At 34.8% G+C, this 18,407-nt stretch overlaps 1 protein-coding gene across 1 annotated transcript in view; it reads left to right on the top strand.

Annotated features, from left to right (window-relative positions):
- The window catches only part of LOC130222842 (gastrula zinc finger protein XlCGF57.1-like), a 217,597-nt gene extending 203,564 nt beyond the window's left edge, over positions 1-14,033 (top strand). The window contains exon 5 of the mRNA XM_056455414.1: positions 11,975-14,033. Within this exon, the coding sequence (XP_056311389.1) occupies positions 11,975-12,788 (814 nt within the window). The 3' untranslated portion in view covers positions 12,789-14,033. The remainder of the gene's footprint in view (positions 1-11,974) is intronic.
- The last annotated feature ends 4,374 nt before the right edge of the window (positions 14,034-18,407 follow it).

Genomic DNA, 18,407 nt, shown 5'->3' with positions numbered 1-18,407 from the left:
TGTCCCATGACATGTGGGTAGATCAGTGCATTTTGAGATGGTTGGGATCCATATGCTGGACATGTTTTTCAGTGCCGTACCAAGACAAAGAGAGCCTTGGTTGAAAGCATTCTTTTTGAGCTCATCTGGCAAGAGATGTCTGCAAGCGTTGGTGGTATAGTGATGAGCATAGCTGCCTTCCAAGCAGTTGACCCGCGTTCAATTCCCAGCCAACGCATTTCCTTTTGGCTGCTGTATATATCACTTAGTCCGTTGCCACCCTTGTGAAAGGCAACAGCCAAATGATTCTGTTTGATATTGTTTATTGCTTTGACAATATTCTGTTAAAAGCTCTATATAGTTAAAGGCGCTACACACACAGCCCCACTCCTTGGTATGGAGCGGCAAGTGCTGAAACACGCAACCAGCTTTATTTGTTTTCGATTTGCGTGTTGTTCCTTTTTTTAAGTGTCTTTTATTTTTTAAATCTCTCAAATTAGGCTATTTTAGGCTATTAGGAGATATTAGTTCAATTATGCGCAGTAGGCTATTGACCAACACCCCATGCATACAGTTTAGGCCACACACTGCAGGTCTACAGTTCTGATGTGTTATAAATTGTTTGAGATGACAGTGAGACATGCTATATTTAGTTTTTATTGTAAAATATACATTATACTCCAGTACAAAGTAAAATAATATTTATTAATGGCCATTGGCAGCGTATAGCCGTTAAGCTTAAATTGTCTAAGTATGTTTTTATTAATATTAAAACAAATTACAAAATAGCCAACATTTGATTTTATTTCGTTTCCGTATATTTTTATCAAACAAATATTGCAATTGTATTTTGGTTTTAATTTGATTAGAAATGTAATAGCCGTTTAGGCAACACTACTTCTACGTAACATTGGCTCTGACTGCGTTTTTACAGATATCCTAGATAGACTTTTTGGCTGAAAAACATTACCTGTTCATTTCAGTGCTGTATTTTGACATTTCACAAGGGCTTCAGCTGGTACCGGCCTCACTTTCGCGACTTGACGTTTATGTGGCGTCTACTTATCAATGTCTGGATGACAGCGAGAGCGAGATGAGATGAAACCTCAGATTCAATGTGGAGCTGCACAGTTTCTGCAAATTTTGACTATAGGCTCATCTAAAAAAAAATTTCATTCGATTGAAAGCCGAAATATTGCCAGACAGACGAAGTAACTTTAGGTTTTGGAAGAGAGCTGCTTCAGTAATGAAAGACACAGTTGATGGACACACACACGCATGCACGCACACACAGGATACACTTATAGGCCTATTCATTATTGATTTATTTAACATTATTAAACAAGTGCACTATCACAAGATATTTTTGTAGGTGTAAAAAATATAAAAAGTATCATTCTCATATTCTTTCCTTATTTATCTTTAATGTAAATATAAAATACTATGCAATGCGTGGTTCACCTAAGAAAAAAAGGCGCACCAAGGCAAAAAGTTAGTCTAGAGCCCTGTATTGGATAGATTAAGTGATAGATTGTGTGTGCATTTTAATAACATTGACACTACTTTTACGATTGATTAAACTAGGGATGCTAACGATTACTATATTATACGATATTATTTTTTGTCTGTAACCCTTTAAACCTGATAGACATTATTGATGGCCAATTAAGCATGGGCATTTAATAAGTTATGCTTTGCGCTATGAGACCCGTCCCCGAATTCACACATTACATAATCAAGTGTGTGCAGTTTACGTTACCTTATGGAGTCGTGCACTCTCTTGATTTTGTATATCGGGGACACATAAAACCCTGTTATGCACAGATCTCGTTTATGTCCGCTGGTGCTGCTGTTAATCCGCAGGTCAAGTTATCAAAAAGTAGGCTACATGACGTTTAATTATGGGCAGGTTAATAAGACCAAACACTGGTTGTGCAAACTTTAACTACTCCCTCTAAAATATTAGTGTTTCAAGCTATATTATCTTTTTATAGACTGGCATAGGCCTAAATAGGCATCACGGTCAGACATTTAGTTTATATAAAACGAAGCGCTTACCTCATTTCACTGAGATCATTATGAGGATCATATTGCATATTCGGGTAAATCTTCAGTAGCCTTGTAAATAATGTATTTTATTATTGGATTGTTTATAAGGACTAAGCTATTAAATACTGTAATTCTCTGAATGGAAAATGCTTGGGTTGTTTGATAATATCTATCATATCATGCAAAACTGTATCTATCATGTTTATGATCTGCCCCTCATCCTTCAATATTACAGATTGATTTATCAGATGATTTGTCATAAGAGAAATGTTAACAAGAGGATTTTCTTCATGGAGACCCATCTAAAAACAATCGACAATCAATAATTCATTTAGTATAAATACAAGTTTTAGTAACAATAACTTAAACCGAAACATACCTTTGTACATGAAAGAGCAGGTTCTCGGTAACCTTTAAGACAAGCTCGTCGCATCAGAAACGACTCTCGCTTATGACGTCTGCTTCGTGGGCATTTCACGTTGTATGCGTCACCGTCACATTTGTACACAGGCTTTAAATTGATGCTTTTTGTCTCCCAAATTCATATAATAAAGAGAACGATAAAATAACGTTATTAACCGGTTAACTGTAAACGTTTCTGTTCAGAACCATTAAAGTTGATCTTTTTATTTCATTTTTCTTTTCTGTTCCTGAAAAATGTCTGAAAAAACATTTTCGTTCCTTGAACCGGTTCGGAGCCCTGCTTAAAATATTGTAATTATTTAACTTGTATAATATAGACCTATACGTTATTGGCAGCAATGTATTATCTAATTTAAATTTTGCATTTATATCTTATTTTATTTCAAATGTTTAATAAATGTTTATAATAATTTACTAATTAAATTTACTCTAATATTGCAGAAAACACATTATGTTTACCAATCACACTAACAATAACACTAACCTGCTTCTTTGTAAAGGATAAAAATGGAATAAAAAGTGTACTTAAACGAAGAGGCACCAGTTCCAGCTGCCACAAAAAGGCAATGGACACAGAATAAAATAGGTTGCTCAGGTCAAAAAGACAGAGAAGCAGGGATAACAGCAACAAACCTTTTAAAAGAAAGAGGGATAGACTCTGTTGAACTCATAAAATGCACAGACATACGTTCAACATGTGTCTACCTCACGGACAGGTCTTGCAGTTGTTGTTGGTTTTTTTTGCATCCAACCAAACAGATGAGAGTTGAATTAAAATAGAGAGATGGATTGACATTTTAATAAATGAAATAAATAAGTACAGGAATAAAATGTTAAACGCAAATGTATAATTTGAATGGTTTAGAGTAATGGTGGATTTTTATAATTGCCTATAATCTATTTGTATACTTTTATTTTATTTATTTTTTGTTTGTTTGTTGTATTGTTTATCTGTTAGAACTCATATTGTATTGCTACCAACAGCAAGTGACAGAATTTCTTTCTTTCATTCTAATTACAGCAAATAACAAATAATAGCAAATAATTATAAAATCCTGCAGGATTTGTCACTTGCTTGGATCCATTGTAAAACCTGTTAGAGATTCCTGCACATATCGTCAATGTGTCCTACAGCAGCTATCCTGCAGGGAAAAAAATAGATCATTCAGGATTCCTGTAAAAAGCACTGCATGATTGTAAAACCTGTAGGAATTGCCTGCACATATTGTCATTTTGTCCTGCAGGATTTCATAATTCCTACAAGATACCAGCAGATTCCTGCAGAAAAAATGAGAATTCTGCAGGATTCCTGCAGGCTATTTTTGTAAATGTCGGACAATCAACAGCTGATCATTTACTGAAAGAAGATCTAAAACTTATGATTAAATAGAGATTTATCTGAAAATGAAGGAAGAGCACTAATCACATGAGGCATTGATAATCACTGGCAAAAACATCTGAAACTCTTATAAATATTGAATATTTAATTAAAGTTAAAACAATGACAAGTAAAAACAGGACAGAAGTCAGATTAATAAATATTATAACTTAAGAACACATAAGACTCAATAATACATTCATTATGAGTAAAGTGAATACAAAAAAATGTTATATGTTATATACACAAAGAAACATGCTTGATTCCCCAGATCATTACAATCGCTACATCTGAATGGTGCCTTTTCACACGTTTTAAAAATTACAACCATTTGTAAGCATAGTTCTTCACCAATACCAGTTTAATACCTCAAATAATTACAAATGTGAGGCATTACAGTGGTGAAGTGGGTTGCGCGATCATCTCACAGCAAGAAGGTTGCTGGTTCGAGCCTCAGCTGGGCAATTTTAGAGGATACAAAAGTTTGGATAAAAGCATTTTTTTGGAGAACTGGAAAAGTCAACGCTAAACACTATTAAGTACACTCCCAAAGCAATTGACTTTATCTTCAGACTGAATACAAAAAGAGAAATTGGGGACATAATATTAGATTGAGCAACTTTGTGATTTAGAGCAGTTATGAGTGGAGACTTTACATTTACATTTACATTTAGTCATTTAGCAGACGCTTTTATCCAAAGCGACTTACAAATGAGGACAAGGAAGCAATTTACACAACTATAAGAGCAGCAGTGAACAAGCGCTATAGACGAGTTTCAGGTGTGTAAAAGTCTAAGACTTCACCAACTTTATTATATAAGAGGAATTAATGTAAAACTCCATCATGCTGCCACTTAAATATATTATTCCAAAAACTCACGAAAACAGGTAAAGAAATCTGAGATCTATTATTAATTGAGCGAATGTCTTTGTTTGACATGTACTGAGAAGATTTGTGCAGCCAAATATAAAATAATGTTAAAAAAAAGGCTTGACTGAAGGTATTATACAATCAGGGATTTCACAGAGGAGACTGAAAAAAAAGACCAATTAATCTTCTGTCCACAAATGTTTCCCTCTGTTGTCAAGAGACTGATTGAGAAACAGGCAGCCAATCAGCTTTCTCTGAACCACATGCAGGCAGCCAATCAGCTTTCGCTGATCAACGTGCAGGCAAAAATCCCGCCCTTGGCGCCCAGTCTGAGGCAGAGACTGGAGAGCGCAGAGCTGTGCTGTTTAATTCCAATTGTGTTACGGGTGTTGTGCGTCAATTCAAAGTAAGTATCATATCTGGCCTTTGTAGCGTTCGCAGATTTGCTACAATTATCTTGCAGGTTGAACTGCTTTATGTGCTCAATGCTAATATACTCTCTTGTTTTTAGCTCGATGCTAAGCTATAAACACTTCTGTAATGCGTTATTCGCGGGTTATCTACAGGGGTTCTGAGGGTCTTAAGTCTTAAATCTCAAAATCTAAATTGTAGGCTTTAAAAAGTCTTACATTTACTGAAATATTATGTTGTATGTTTTAAATCTTTTTTAAAACGCTCTTAAATTTCCTTTTTTCATGTGTTGCTACCAAATCTGGCCAAAACCAGATAAATGTAAGCAATTAGAGACATGTTCACGCTGCACACACGAGATGTAGAATCAGCCACTCAAGACTTGCACACATTTATTGAACAGGGAAGTAAAACCTATGTGTAACTTGTGTGAGAATATTTTGATGGTAAAAAATATTTTAATAGAATGTATATTTTTAAATGATATTAGAGTGTTTTTATTCAGGAAATATTTTAAGGCAAATGTTTAAAAATGTGTTTTCTGGAGGAATTTTTATCATTGATCAAACTGAAAGAGTTTATAAGACTTTTATCAGTGTTGTTGTTGTTATTTGTGTGTTTTAAAATAAACTATGATGTTTCAGAAACAGTTATGATTGTCAATTATATATTGAATATTTAATAAAAGTGTTGCCATGAATATAGCCAGTGCTGCTGATATGGCATTAAACTATATGCAAACAGCATATAATTAGAATAATTGTCTCCTCCTCCAGTGAAGCTCCTCCTCCTCCAGTTCAGCTGTAAACACTGGAATATTCCCATCAGGCTCCAGTGAAGAGTTTATTGAAGGACAGCGAGAACATGAGTGATCCAGAACCCTGCAAAATTAAAAATGAAGACTCTGAACAACAAATAGGTTGGTGTTTATTCCTGATCACGGGAGGTTATTGGGCTTCTGGGGCTTCAGCCCCGAATGTTTTTTTTCCAAAGCCATGAATCTTTTGGGTTTATGCAGACACTTTATGCAGAAATATTTAAACCGGTTCATTATTGCTTTCCCACAGAATCAATAAAGCAATATCAGTTGGGCTTTCTCTACCTCTTTATTTAAGAGTTTTTTTTTTAAATTATTATCAGAGGCAGCCCCACAGCAGTAAGTGCTTTCTGTCTCTCCTTTCTGAAAGCGAGTTTACACACACACACACCGTGGTCCTGCATAGTCATGCCTCCTGTCAGTCACTCAACACATTCGTCTCATCGCTGCACCACAATTGTACTTCATGTTTGTTACCGGCTTTAATTTCGTATTAAAGTAAGCTTGTTGGAAATTCTGAGGAGAACGTTGGGTTGCTATTGTGACTACACACGCTTTGATATGGAAAACAGACTACCAAGGAGATGTCGGTAAATCTTCAAAGGGCACAGTGTACTTTAAAACCCTATTCACATCATCCAGGCTAAGTTGTTTCACTATAAACATTTAATATAATAATATACAATAATATACATTTTATGTCTAACTATAAAATGAAAACATAATATGAACGGCTATTTTCATTTTGATATTAGCAACTTAACAGACAGCAATAATGTTGAGGCGTCGTGTAGATGCATATATGACCGTCATCTTCACTGTATGCGTATTCATAACAAAACGGAGCCTATAACATTACTGCCTCTAATTTTCATTAAAAATACGAAACATACCTCTTTTGCTGAATATCAGTTTTAATAAACAATAATGGCCATTATAAAAGTATAACACACAATAAGTTTATACTTAGATACATTATACATAGGAAATAAAGGCAAGCAATCAGTCAATATACAGAATGTGGTTACATTAATTATAAACTTATCTTTGCGCTCAGCCAAAACACATTACCTGAGAACAAGTAATAGATTCAAAAGACCAAAGTCGGGGAATATGTCGTTAGATATAGACAATTAAATATCACGGTTAGCTAATATAGTGAGATTAGATCCAGCGGCAGATCCTTGGTGAAAAGTCTGACGAGCACAGCTCTCATCTGGCTAGATAGGCTGCAGCACATGTCAGAAGAGTGTGTGTGTGGGTGGTTACGTGATGTGCATTTTCAGCAGGGATGGGCGTTTCTGACCATTAATTTAGATTAATCCACAGGTTTGACAAACGATTAATCGGGGGTGGAGCTTAAGCAAGCGGCAGGGCGTGTGTGCATTATAGCGACAATTAAATAACATTCAACTTATATATATATATATATATATATATATATATATATATATATATATATATATATATATATATATATATATTATTTTTTATTCAAAGCCCTGTTAAAATAGTGCTGATAAAACTATGACAGGATTCAGAAAACAATTAAATCAAAGCTGTTGGGTTATTAAAAATCACCATCAATATTGGTTAACACAGTGAACATTAAAAGAAGTGTGAGCAGTGACGTATTTAGGCATGGGCAAGTAAAAGCTTTGAGATACGATTTACTTCATGCAAGTGTATTAATTTAAAGTAGTAATCCCTGAATAAAGACGTTAAAGGCCATTTACATTTGGTGTATTTTGCATGCGCAAGTTTGTTGTCTATGCGCAACCGAAACAACGGTGGTGAAAGCAAACTAAAATTGCGCGCAGAAAATATATAAATATATAAATCCGTGTTAAACCTATGAATGGTGGAAAAACATTTGTGTAACTGGGTCTCCACTTTAACCATGGCCTCTTTTGGTTTTAACAAACTTGTCCTTCAGGTTTTTCCAAATTTTTTAACAAAAAATTTATCTTTTCCCATGGCTGTTGCAAATTTATAGCCAAGAATTATTGATCATTAGGTTATCTCTATGATCACGGATCAAAAAGACGTCTGTACAGTCGTTCTGTTTCAGCCAAATCTCTTCAGTGTTTCATATTCAACTCAAATCAAATGCGGCGCCGCGCGAACTGTTCGCGTAAGTCTTAAAAAATGCCGTGCGCATCGCCAGCTGAAATCATGCGCGCAAAAAAACATTCCCGCGCGCCTTGAATACCGGTTGTTTACACGCACGCTGAAAAAATACACGCCGCTTATGTACTGTGAAACCCTTTATGCAGAGGTGTCGGCACGTAGCGAGCTTTGCAAGTTGACAAAACTAAAGTTTTTGACTATATGGCTATGAAGCAGAGAGATGCTTCATAGCATCTCTTCAAGGAGAGATGATGTATCAGGGAGGTAAGACTTAATAACATTAATTCTCAGCCATGAGTTGAGTCTAAGACAACAGATAATTACATAAAATATATATATTTTTTGTATTATATAGAATTGTCTTTAATATTCAAGCAAAAGATTTCTTAAGAGATCTTAGCACATCACTCCAGTTTTGTCTTTAAATTTTTCCAGTCAGGCTACATGTAGGATTGATTCTGTTATTATATATTTAGAATAATAATTGTGTAATATTGATTAATAATAATAATTATTTATTTCTAAGTACATTTCTAAAAGCAGGTGGTTTGCCCAGGGTGCCATTTAAACTAGAACCGCCACTGACGAGAGGCGTGTAGGTTTTCTACATGACGCATTGTAAATAAAATTAATCATAAAGACGAGACACAACTTGAAAATGTTATAACAAATTGTGTTTATATACACAAAATGCATGTGAGCTTGAGCTACATGCCAACCAAAAAGTAGTGGAGGCAGTTCTCCCGTTACAGGGTGCATCAAAACAACGGCAACTGAAGCCCCGCAGAAAAAAAGAAACCAAAGTTATTTTACAGTATTATCCTTTTAAATATGTGTCTTATTATTTCTATAAATATATTAGATCCATTTTTAAAACTATAACCTACCTTTTTCTATATTGTAGACAACAACAAGAAACACACATGATACTCTGCATTTCAGTTATTTAACTGACATTTTTACCAAAACAATGTTTTACTTCAGCAACATCAACAGATGTGGATCAAAAAACATTTTTTTAATTTATTTATTTTTTTAGTTTTTTTTTTGTAAAAGATTCGCAAAAATCTGTTTCACCAAAACTTAACCAAACGACTGTTAAGTAGCACATGGCCTAACTAAAATTAGAAGCTAGCATAATTTGGCTGCGTAAACTTTTAAAAAAATGCCTGAATATTTTTTTTTTACCACAGCTATAAAACTTAAAGATTAGGTAAACTAACATTTCTTTCAAAATGATCAGTCGGTGGAGGTAAATAAAATAAAGCCGGCCTAATTTAACTATGCTGCTTAAAACAAAAACAGCCTTAATATTTTGTCATGCATGGCTAATAAAACTTAACATACGAAAAATTACATATTTTTATTCAAAAAGATCAGTCGGTCTACATGCTGTGATGAAAACCGAGTGCGAAGTCTATTTACAATTAGACAGGCGGTGGTAAAATCGCGCTCAGCAGGCACAGAAGTTCCAGGAACAGCCAGGGACTTATTGGCAAGGGTGCTTAGCCTTGCAAATCGAGACTCATTTATTTTGCACCACAATAAAGGATCCGGGTTTAGAAAGATGCATGGCTCCAAAGTAGCTTTCGATGTTGGTGTCATCCGGTGAAACATCACTCATCCCGTAGTCCTCGCCGAAAAGAGTGTCGAGACACGGCAGCTGACAGCTGAAAGCATCACACAACACATTTGCATGGTATTTAAAATGAAACTATTCAGATGGCGCTCTGTGGCGCGGCAGAAATATGAAGTGTGTGTCGTGGCTGGGCACCGCTGTGTACCCTGATAGACACATACGTTTAGAACTCTGAAATGCATGACGCTGCGTGGGCCGTGGCGCAACGCGCTGCTTCTGGTGTATGACCCCCCTATATTGGATCTGGTCAGGTCTCACCTCTAGACCGCAACTCCCTGCAGCCATAACCAATCAAATATCAAACTACCGGCCAAATACTAACCAATCAGAAAGAATAAACGGAATTTAATTTTAGAGCCAATCGATCATCGTTTTCATGCTCTATCGTCGCTGATGCGTTCGATTAATCGAATAATTGTGCACATCCCTAGTTTTCAGTGGTTTGGTGTAGACAGCAAGCTGCTCAGAAACGCTGGGTGAAACGTTAGTGTGGACGCGGATAGTTTTCATTCTAAAACGACGTTTTAAAACTAAAACGCACTAGTGTAAATGGGGCCTTAGTCACATACCTGTCTGATGGCTCATTATGCAGGTCTTTGTCTTCTCAGGTGCAAGGGCGTTGCTAGGGTCGAAAGAGAAAAGGGGGTTAGCCCCAAAGAAGTCTCTCCCCCCCCAACCCCCACCCCCCCAAGGAACATCAAAAAGGAAAAAAAATTGATAAATTAACCCACTTCTCATTTACTAGTCTGTTATGAGCCATATCATACCTCTTGAGCCTCCTGATTTGCAGTTTTTGTTTATTTTTTGAAAATGTAATTGTTTTCAAATCTGAAAATATGATTTAGTTGATAGTGTGAGTTGTTATTCGATGTAATACGAAGCTACAAACATGTTCAGTTGGACAGAATTTTTAACTAAGGTGTAGTGTCCAGATACTGGAATTTCTGAATACATTACCTTGCAATATATTGATATTCAATAGGCTACTATTTTTGATATAACAACAATTGTATCAAACATGGTACAAAAATAATTTCTTTTTAAGGGAGATGCATTTTTCAGTTTTCCTCAAAATAGGTTGATGTGGGCATTGTAGCACTTTAAATGCATGTAAGTTTGATTCACACTTGAGCAGAAATTCCATATATGCCTCACAAAAGTAGCAGAACATTCCAGGAAATCCCTAATATGGATGAAGGCATCCAGCTATTGCTGTTGAATGAAAATAAGATCTGCATAAACATTAAAAGGCTTTAACTGATCATTTACGCGACTGCGACAATGAATGGTTTATATGTGTACTTCCAGCCATCTTAGGTGTTTTCATAAGAAAGTCGATTTATAATTTAATGCTAACTGACATAGTATGTTACAGTAGAATATAGCTATAAAATAGTATCCTAGATGCATGAACTTAATTGGATCAAATTAGATAATTTAACTATTACAGAATATCAGTCGATTTGCTGAAACACAAAGAAAGTTTTGGCCAAATTAAGCTTCAAAATCCCCCCGGAATGTATGAAAATGACCCAACAGCACACAAAGGGAAAGGTGCACATTCCAGCCTTTATGCAGATGCTTTACAGGTATTTCTGAGAGGCAAATATTCAGCTGTTTGTTCAGCTATTACCCCAGAACTACTTTTTTTTTTTTTTTTTTCTGATTTTTTTCTGACTGATGTTTACCAGTCAGGCACAGAACATGTATTCCCTGTCTGCTTTACAAGTTTTAGAAAAACATTTTGTTGTAATTATGAATATATACGAATAAAAATAGGCCATTTACAGCTTTCAAATCTGTGTCTTATCAATATGACCAAAACGACTTTTCTGAGAAACTCTGAAAACTGGACTGACACTGTTTCAATTTACTGTAACTTCTATGTTAAGTGGCTTCGGCACAATTTACATTGTAAAAGCACTGGATAAAGATGAATCGAATTAAATCTGCTTAAATGTGTACACGTTATTAGACCGAGCAAAATATGATCTGATTTATTTTACATTTAATGTGCATCAATTACAGTGTGTGTAGCCAATATTTCCAATGTCATTTCACGTTTCAGCTTTTGATGAGAGTTTTTAAGACTTAATGTAAACTAATGTTTTATTTATTTATTTCAGACATAATTGAAGAGAATGAGGGGAGTAAAGAGGAGGAACATCATGTCAAAATTGAGGAAAAAACTAATTTACAGACTGATGGTATTTTGAAAAGAAGAGACCAGAATCGTTTCACCTGCACTCAGTGTGGAAAGAGTTTTGGAAGAAAAGGCTATCTTAAGATTCACATGAGGATCCACACTGGAGAGAAACCATTCACATGCACTCAGTGTGGGAAGAGTTTCATCCGCTCATCATCCCTTAATATACACATGAGGATCCACACTGGAGAGAAACCTTTCACATGCACTCAGTGTGGGAAGAGTTTCAGCCAATCATCATCCCTTAATCACCACATGATGGTCCACGCTGGAGAGAAACCATTCACATGCACTCAGTGTGGGAAGCATTTCAGCTGCTCATCTCACCTTAAACACCACATGAGGATCCACACTGGAGCGAAACCATTCACATGCACTCAGTGTGGGAAAAGTTTTAGCCAGTCATCACCCCTTAATAAACACATGAGGATCCACACTGGAGCGAAACCATTCACATGCACTCAATGTGGGAAGAGTTTCAGACACTCATTATCCCTTAATCAACACATGAGGATGCACACTGGAGAGAAACCATTCACATGCACTCAGTGTGGGAAGAGTTTCTGCCAATCATCTTCCCTTATTCAACACATGAGGATCCACACCGGAGAGAAACCATTCACATGCACTCAGTGTGGGAAGAGTTTCAGCCAATCATCACACCTTAATCGACACATTAGGATCCACACCGGAGAGAAACCATTCACATGTACTCAATGTGGGAAGAGTTTCAGCCAATCATCGAACTTTAATCTACACATGAGGATCCACACCGGAGAGAAACCATTCACTTGCACTCACTGTGGGAAGAGTTTCAGCCAATCATCAAACTTTAATCTACACATGATGAGCCACACTGGAGAGAAACCATTCACTTGCACCTAAGCCGCAGTCACACTGGACTTTTCTCCCCATAGACTTCCATTCATACGCACGCAAATGCGTCAGACTGGAAACGCAAGTTCGTGCGTCAAGTTTTGCAGTTCACTGTGTTGCAAAGTTCAAGCTTGGTGAACTCTGACCTGCGAAATTGCATCACTTGACTGTGTGAGACCAATCGTAGATTAAAACATGACCTCTCTGGACAGAAATTTAAAATATGGACCAATCGCTCACTTTTTTAATGTCTAATCATCTTGTTTAATCCCGCCCCTTTTCATAGCGCCGTACAACAGAATGTCGCATGCTCAAACTCTAGTGTGACCGCAGCTTCGGTGTGGGATGAGTTTCAGCAGCTCCTCAGACCTTAATCTGTTAAGCTTTATTTTGGCTATTTTGGGTATTTCCACCTGAATTTGGCCTTTCGATTTAAAAAGCTTCCCATAACCACATGCAGAGGAGTAAATACAAAAGTTTGGTAACATTTTAATAGAAATCCTTTGAAATTTCATAAAATACTGTTTTATATAAACTAAAGTTTGAAAATGTGTATTTTTGCTTCTAATAAAAATAAAATACTATTCTATCTTAGATGTAGGTCTAGTCAAATTCAGTTAAACTGAGTCAGGTTTTTAGACCAGAAGTGCCCAAACCTTTTCATTTAAAAGGCCACAGACAAAATATTATTATGAGCCGTAGCCAAAGGTAAATATGTATAAGCTATATTACATTAAAGTTGCGATGGATAATTTCCTAATTTATTTCACAATATTCAAAAATAAATCGAAAACTTTAACTTGTCTTAACTAATGAAGTATAACTTTTAAAACGATAACTTATTGCAATAAAAACATAACAGTGAACAGTGGAGTTCAATGCTGAATACACTAGTCAAGCAGAATCTGCCTTCTCTGCAATGTCTTCTATTAATCAGGTGATAGTGTTCATTTAAACTTAATTTGATCAATTTGCAATATTTAATTTAAACATTTCACTTCAGTTAGCGTTTAACAAAAAAACTAATAAAAGGTTACATTAGATTTGAAATGACAATCTCTAAAGCTTCTCCTTCATTTTTCTTCTCTTCTCAGATAGGATGACTGCCAAATCAAAGGTTATCATGGGCCAGCTTTGGCCAGCGGGCCCTAGTTTGGGAATCTTTGTTTTAGACAATGGCATAGCACAATAACTACTGCAGTTACTAATGCTATAATCACTGAACTGGATGATAAAAATCATATGCTGCACTCTTTATAGACTTATCAAAAGCATTTATTTCTGTAGATCAATTTACTTTGTTGCAAAGACTAAAATTTATAGCGTTTAGTACTACAGTGTTAAAACAGATTAACAATTATTGTTATTTTTAAATGGTTCCATAATTATTTTACTGGAAGAACTCAGTGTGTTTCTAAAGAAAAGTATGTCTCTGCTCCTTAAACTGTAAACACAGATGTTCCTCAATGTTAAATTTTGCAACCAATTTTATTTTCTTATTCTTATAAATGAGCTTGGTAAAATCTGAAATGATCTTGGTTAATCTGCAAATGTACAATTGTACACTTTTATGCAGATGGCACAATTATTTACACTAAAAAAATGGCAATAGACTCTTTGCAAAATGATTTTAACTCATTCCAGATGTTTATTGATTGCTTAAAATTATTATTAAATGTAAAAAACAAAAAACTAAATGCATGATCTTTAAACATTCCAGGTTATCAATAAACAACTTTAAGATTAAAACTTTAAATGGCACACAGATTGAAAAAGTTGCATATTTTAAAAATTAAGGTATCTGGCTTGATAATAAGTTTATATAGTTTTCCATATTGATAGACTTAGGTGTCTTTTATTTATAAAGCTTTAGTTTGTAAATTACCACAGTATATGCCTAGTTTGTTGCTGCGCAGCTTAAATGCCTATAATACCAGATTAGCAGATATCCTCTTACTTAAAATGCCATTTTTTACGTCAGTCTGCATTTTCTAAATATGCTTTGTATGTATGTTAATTTAGGCATCCTTCATGTATTTATTAATGCTTAGTTCCCTCAATAACAGACTTTGAATGATCCACTACTTTATAGTTATACAGCATTCGCAAATTACCAAATTTTCAATGTATTTTTGACTATTTTCTCAATCTCAATACTTCACTCTATTATGATTCAATTTATTAAAATAATTTAAAAAGTCTTACCAATAGATTGACTATTGATATAAAACCATCAGCTGGTCCACATCATTTCTAAATGTGTTGCTTTTCTCATTAATGTTTTGGATAGTTCATCCTTACTAGGGTTTCTTCTCCACAAGCCATTGCTAAAGGCTTTTTATTTTATTTATTTATTTATTTATTTTTTGCTGGCTAGGGATGATCATTACCAGTATGTCCTTGGTCCCTCACATTCTGTGCAGGATGGCTGTAGTTGGTTAGTGTAGTGTGGACTCTTTGACCATCTGCTGACCATGTCATGAGCCTTCTCCTAGGCCTCGACTGCATTTCCTTGCTCTGATTGAGTCTCCTTCACACTGAATAGAATTCAAATGGAAATTCTAAATATTTTCCGTTAGTAGCAGAATGACCAAAGAGTTAAAACTTAAAATCCTTTCTAGGTTTTTTTTTGTGTAGGCTTGTACTTTACAGTTCTATAAAAATATCTCTGTCAATGTTTTCAAACAACCACACTTGAACTACCAAAGTCACACAAATGCCAATTTCACATCTCATAATGACGCTTTTTCATCATAAATGCAAAAATGTTAAATAAAATAAAATCAATCATTTTTGTTCCACGGAGAGCCAACCTCCATCCCATCCACTTTTTTCCACGTTGTGCTTGTCAATTCACAGAACCACCACAAAACATGCGGCACATAAACTCCCTAACCTTCTCAGCCACATTCAGAAAGCACGTCCACCTTCCCCATTCAAAACACAAAAAATGTTTACAGATTGATACCTCTCTGATCCTACAACTCTGCAGCCAGTTGTCCCAGAAAATACAAACAGATGCTTCAACACAATCCCAACATACACTTCTTCTATGCATCCACTCTGCAAATGTTACATTCACAACACTAAAACTGCTCATAACTCATCTGGCCATCAGCCTAGTGTAACCTGTGTAATTAAAAATGAAGATTTTGGGCTCTCGTGTTTTATTACTAGTGTAATTATAAAGAATACTTGAATTCGTTTAATTTAGAATTTTCTACTACATGCAATTTGCAATCTTTATCAATTTAAAAATGTTCCTCATTTGGAGCCAGCTTTTATGTTTTTATAATGAATTTTAAAAGATGTACTCTTATAGCATTTACCTGGAAAATATTCAACCCCTCATGTTAATTAAAAACGGACAGTTTTACTTTTGACACTAGACAAAGCCATTTTGATGAAATCCTCAGAACAGGCTTAAATGTTAAAACGATAGTTGCCTTTTCTTCCCATTATGCTCTGCGCAAATGTAACATTGTTTTAGATCTGTCATAGTAAATTATTTATTTATTGTTATTACTATTTTTATTTTTAAATACAATTCATCCAAAGCCATTATTTTATTGGGCAAATTCTGTCCTGTGGACCAAAGGTTTCTTCCTATATTAAAAAAAAAAATCTACAAGAATGTATGCATATTTAAATTATTATTATCATTATTATTATTACATTTCACCAGCCAATTTTGTTTTCATCCAACACATTACACAGGAGTTATCCATAGCTAGCATGATACTAAATCTAAAATCTATGCCGTGGATTAACTATTCATTCTGTCTCCCAAAATAGCTTAAAAGTATCTAAAAAAATAATAAAAACAATAATGGAATTCTCTGTCTGGGTCACAAATGTGGTAGTTTGGAGAGTATTTAAACAGTCTGCGTAACCTGTTTATTGAAGAATGTTATATCTTGCTTATGTTGTATCCCATCCATTTATATATCAAAAGAAAACATTTGATGATAAATTATATTTCCCCGTTTTAGATTTGGTATATATTTCAATGATTTCTGTCTTTAATCCATTAACTTTTCTCTATGTATGATACAAAACACACTGAGGTAAAAATGATTTCTGAAAAATCTTTGCAAACAATCTACTTGAGTTGAATTTATCAAACAAATCAAATTTAGTAATGTTCAACCTAACTTGCTCATCCAAACCCAGCCCAAACAAACTCTTCACAACCACTAAACTCCAAAAAATGTATTGGCTTAAAAGTGTAAAAGGTAAATTAAAGAAAGAAAACAGAGGCGCCTGCTCAAAAACCAAATACAAGTCAAGCTCCCTCAATTATCAATAAAAAAGTTTACATGCAAAAGAGGGGAAAAAATCCAGAAAGGTAACGGTTTTATGAATTTCTAAATCAAAAACAATTCAAAGCAAGTGTTGGCTTGAACTTCAAAATCAAGGACTTGTAATTAAGACAAAAGGTTTTATCATATGAAAAAAAAAAATATATATATATAAAAGTTACAATTTAAGATATGAAGCTTTTATCATAAGGTAAAAAGCATGACATTACAAAAGAGCTATAGCTGAGATGCAATGTTTTTACCTTTTTCAGAATCTAACAGCACTTAGTGCTAGAAATTCAACAAAGTTAATCAATACTGAAGTTTGCCGTACACATTCTTATGCCTCAAAGCCTTGATATGTTCATGTAATTATACAAATCAAAGCGTTTATGATTTTTAAATTACAATATAAATTCAACTGTCTGCACTGCATCATAGTGTAATATCAATACTGAGACGATATGCAATACGGCTCAAATCTTTTAAGCATAATTGCTGGTGTTGGGGGTCGGTTACGAGCAGAGTTTTTTTTCACCACATGACCTTCCAAGAGGCCACACTCCTATAGTCAGATCTTGCAGTGTTAGATTCTCAGTGTAACCATGTTCAGTCCTTCCTTCTACTCCGTTATATAATATTCTACTCTTCCATTTCACTCTCCTTAAACAAACACCTATCTGGAGTTTAGGGTTTGTCCGAACAGTGAATGGCTTGATTCTTTTATAATTACTTTCATTAACGCTTGACACTACTACTGGGTTCAGAAAAATATCCAATTCAAGCAGCATATTCGTGCTTTCCTCTCTCCATCTTCAACGCTACATCTTTCTTCTATCAAACTTCCTACTGTATTAATGTTAATGCGTTCGTCAATGGCCTTTCTCCAGTCAACCGTCGGCCACTCTCTTTCTACTTCAGCCAAATACCACTCAACTGTTAAATTCTTTAGGAGTTAATTTTTCTGTTGATTCTCACTTCTGTTCTAATATATCTATATAGTGAGATTCTGTCCAAAAGTGTGTTTCAGAACCCGCAGTTTCAATCAAAGTCTCAGCTCTTTCTCTTCTAGTTTCTGTAAAAAAAATGCATTCCAAAAAATGTGTCGATCAAAATCCATTTCTTTAATTTATTTTTTATTTATTTATTTTTAAATAATTTTTTAACTTCAAGTGAGAAAAAATGAGAGAGGAAAGGAAAAATAACAGAAATAAAAAGGGAATTAGTAAATAAGGGAAGAAAATAGAGAAAAAGAAAAGGATAAAGAGAGGGTGAGAGAGAAGAAATATGTATTTTATTGCGATATATTATTCAATTGTTATCTCTT

Source organism: Danio aesculapii, chromosome 4 (genome assembly GCF_903798145.1).
Source record: "Danio aesculapii chromosome 4, fDanAes4.1, whole genome shotgun sequence".
In the NCBI taxonomy this organism is placed as follows: Eukaryota; Metazoa; Chordata; class Actinopteri; order Cypriniformes; family Danionidae; genus Danio; species Danio aesculapii.
The sequence above is the reverse complement of the archived record's forward strand: the minus strand, read 5'-3'. Positions and strand labels throughout refer to the sequence as shown.